Raw genomic sequence first — 3610 nt, 5'->3', positions numbered from 1 at the left:
GAGAACAGCATCTGAAAAGAAATGTGTGAGTTAAGTTCAAGAGGGAAGCAAGTTTAAAAGGGAAGATGTTGATGCGAGTATAGCATTCTCTCTCCGAGTGGAAACTTCAGTGGGGAGCCCGCTGTCCCACGTCCACTCCGCCTCCCACCGGCTGGCAGAGCACCGGTTTTGTGTGGATGTTCGCTCACGCTCTGGGAACCAGGAACCTATTCCTGGCTCTCAGGATAAGTCTGAATGGCTGACTCCACGCACGGTCCTCTCGCTCACTCATGAGCATGAGCTGCAGGTAAAACAGAGCAGGCAGGTTGGCTGGCAGGCTTCTCCCTCCTAAGAAGGGCACCCTGGAATGGGCAGCCCTTTTCCCTCTCTGGAAAGGTGTTCTGTCTGGAAGTGACAGCTGGGACAGCTACATGGTCGTTTTGCAGCTGTGGGAGGAGCCAGTGCAGGAGCAAAGCTGATGATAACCTAGATGGTAGAAGAAGAGCTAGAGGGAACTGGCAATCTAACTCAGTGGTCCCCAACCTTTCTGGCACCAGGGACTGGTGCTCCAATGAGAATCCAATGCTTGATGATCTGAGGTGGAGCTGAGGCGGCGATGCCAGCTAGCGCTGGGGAGTGGCTGTAAAATGCAGATGGAGCTTCGCTAGCTCACCGTCTGCTGTGTAGCCCGGTTCCTAACAGGCCCCAGACTGGTACTGGTCCGCGCCCAGGGTTTGGGGACCCCTGATAACTGACCTCCCTGAATTGCCAGTCTCATCTGGAACTCATAATATGAGAACCAACCAGAGTCTTCAAACCAATTTGAGTAATAGGTGTCTTTTGTAACCAAAAGCACACAAACTAAAATACTCCCACAGTGGGAGAATTTGAAAGTATTGAACTTACAGAGAAATAGAGTAAGGACGGCCTATAAAATCCTTGGAAATTCTTTTTCAGTAAAGTAAATCAGCAAGTTAGCACCCAAAATAAAAATCAGTGATGCTTTACACAACTTAAATAAGTAATAACAACTAACTGATTTTCATTCACCATCCATTTTTTTCCAAAACTCTTCATAATTTTCCTTCCCTAGCGATGAAAAGGAAACGCTTATCCATTTGTTCCTGAGTTGCAGATGTCGTGCGGACTTTCCTTTCTGCACCAGCGGACCGTCCAGATCGCTTGTTCTTTAGTGATGACAGAGGGAAGTTGCATTTGCCCGCACTCTGCCTTCCTGAGCCCCCTCTGGCAATCACCTGACACGTGGCTCAGCTCCCTCTCTCTCACAGACACGTAGGTACTTCACCCTGGGTTTTTCTTTCTCTTTTCAAGCTTTCTCAAGGCTTTGACAAAACAATTTCTCTACTACGTCTTCTACTCCATCCTCTTCATCCCCATCTCTCTTCCCAAACTCTGGTTTCCCTTTTTCTAATTGTCACCACCCAGTGGCTGGTACACCATCTTATACTAGAACTGAAGATAAGTTAAGAGTCCTAAGGAACGCCTCACAGATCAATTGTCATCTACGGAACTCGTGCTTGCGTGGAGGGCGGGTCGTGCCTCCTTACCTTCACTGTTTCGTCCGTGACGTTTTTGTCAACTTTCGATGCTGCGCACTGGTTCATTCGGTGTAAGAATGCCTGCGTGCAACAAAAAAGGGTATTATAAAGGTAACATGACGTTAACGAAACAACTGCGTTGACCAAAATTAAATTCATTTTTTTATAGGAAACTGAAATTTAAAATTCTAATAATCGTCGAGTATCATAGTTTTACTATAAAAGTGGAGATCCTTGTGCAATGCTGCTCCTACCTGAGAATTACTTTTCCTTTTCTATTTTGGGACTGGGCCAAAAGTAATCGCGTATATATAAAATTCAATTTATCCACCAGGGTCTCAAAGTTCTATGGTAAACATTTTGAGTCAAGTGTTTCCTGAACTTCTAAGTCTTCCGAAGCATAAAAGACCAAAGTCTAATGAAAAATGGAGTTTTTAAGGAAAAAAAAAAACAAAACAAACAAACAAAAGATTTTGAAGCAACCCCTTTAGAACTGAGATTGAGGGAGGAGAGGGAAGAAAGAGAAAGTGACTCTTCAAGAAGGAATGGAAGAATCTTCTCGCTCCTTTTACCCTCCTTTCCCCAAGTTTTAAGAAGCCAGAATGTCTATGTCTGGGATCAGCTCTGGGCTCTCCACAGACGTAAGGTAGGCAAAAAAGTGTTTTTTAGTATTTCAAAAATCTGGACTCTTCCTGATGGTCATTAAGTTTTGATCCATGACTAAATAAGCTATTATTTTTTGCAAAGAAAAAAAAAAGAATAGAATGAGTTATTTACAGTTGAGACTTAAAAGAGAAAGTTTAGAAGGAAAAGAAGAGACTTTCCATCCAGCAAATTTGGTTTGTGTCCTCAAGACATTGTTCACTAACGACCTAGTGCCCAGGTGAGACCATTTCTTCCCCTGTCTGTCTTCAAGACTCCGCCCTCTACCTGCCAAGTCGGGGTACGGCTTCCCAAGGCACACGGAAGCTCTAGGGAATCTCTGGACACTATCAAACAAAGAAAAAATTAAGATAAGGACCCAATTTTTGGCATACTAAATATTTAGGAGATTAACAAAACCTGGGAAGGGTTGTGACATTCTGAAATTATCACCTTCCAGACACTGCTAGTAAAGGACAAAATGGCACATTTCTGAGAACACTGTGACAACCCATCTCAAATTTTTAAATGGGCAGTTATATAGTTTTTGAATTGTTTTCTAAAGTTACGTGTAATTGGCAGTGGAAACAGAGGTTTTGAATTTTCTGACTTCAAGTGTCCATTTTAATTAGTATTAGTCTGTTTAATTTTATTTTTAGTTCTGTTTTTCTTGAATATTTTCCCACATACTCATACCAAAAAATGCTCTTTAGTTCTTAAAATAACATGAGCGGTTTAGTTGCCTCGTTTACATTTCATATTGACCACATAGTAAACAGGTAACCTCTTGTGCAAGCAAAGCTTAAACTTCACCTCTAGATTTATAAACCTCTTCTTTATGAACGGAGCCCAGTCACATTCTGAAACCAATAAATTAAAGTTAGGAGGTAGTAAAAATGAAACAAAATATGAGTTAGAAGGGAAAATGTGAACTAATGAAGTAAACTATGTCTTTAATCAACTTTACCTTCTTATCTTCTGTGACAATACAGAACTCTTTGCTTAACTGTATACTAAAGAAAACCTGGAACTCATTAGCATTTCTGACTAAGCGTTTATTTTTCCCAAGAGCCTCATTTTATACAACGGTGAAGGCAGATTTTAGATAGTTTGTTAAGACTGCAAAATCTTAAAAACTGGTCAATATTTTTTACAAAATGTAGACGTCTTCCTTCTTAAAGGTAGAGAAAAGTAACGTGTTCAGAATCATTTTTTAACAACCAGTATCTGCAGAGTCCTTTCAGGCTTTGGTGATTGGCACATTTAATTTTTCTCATAGCAATCAAGAAAGCATTAATACCCTAGTCATGGAAGCACAGTAGGGAGGTAATATACTGTTTTATATCTGCACCCATTCGTTTTGACTGAACCAAAATTTCATCAGAATTAAATAATCTTCATTTTGACACAAATATATTGAAAATAAGCAC

The 3610-nt window shown here is 40.9% G+C and overlaps 1 protein-coding gene across 1 annotated transcript in view; it reads right to left on the bottom strand.

The window, feature by feature from the left end:
* The window catches only part of PREX2 (phosphatidylinositol-3,4,5-trisphosphate dependent Rac exchange factor 2), a 192216-nt gene that overhangs the window by 183669 nt on the left and 4937 nt on the right, over positions 1-3610 (bottom strand). Inside the window, exons 2-3 of the mRNA XM_011364627.1 lie at positions 1548-1619; positions 3-11 (exon numbers count right to left, since the gene is read on the bottom strand). Of these exons, the coding sequence (XP_011362929.1) occupies positions 3-11; positions 1548-1619 (81 nt within the window). The remainder of the gene's footprint in view (positions 1-2; positions 12-1547; positions 1620-3610) is intronic.

Source organism: Pteropus vampyrus, unplaced genomic scaffold (genome assembly GCF_000151845.1).
Source record: "Pteropus vampyrus isolate Shadow unplaced genomic scaffold, Pvam_2.0 Scaffold99, whole genome shotgun sequence".
In the NCBI taxonomy this organism is placed as follows: domain Eukaryota; kingdom Metazoa; phylum Chordata; class Mammalia; order Chiroptera; family Pteropodidae; genus Pteropus; species Pteropus vampyrus.
This window is presented reverse-complemented; position numbering and strand designations above follow the sequence as displayed.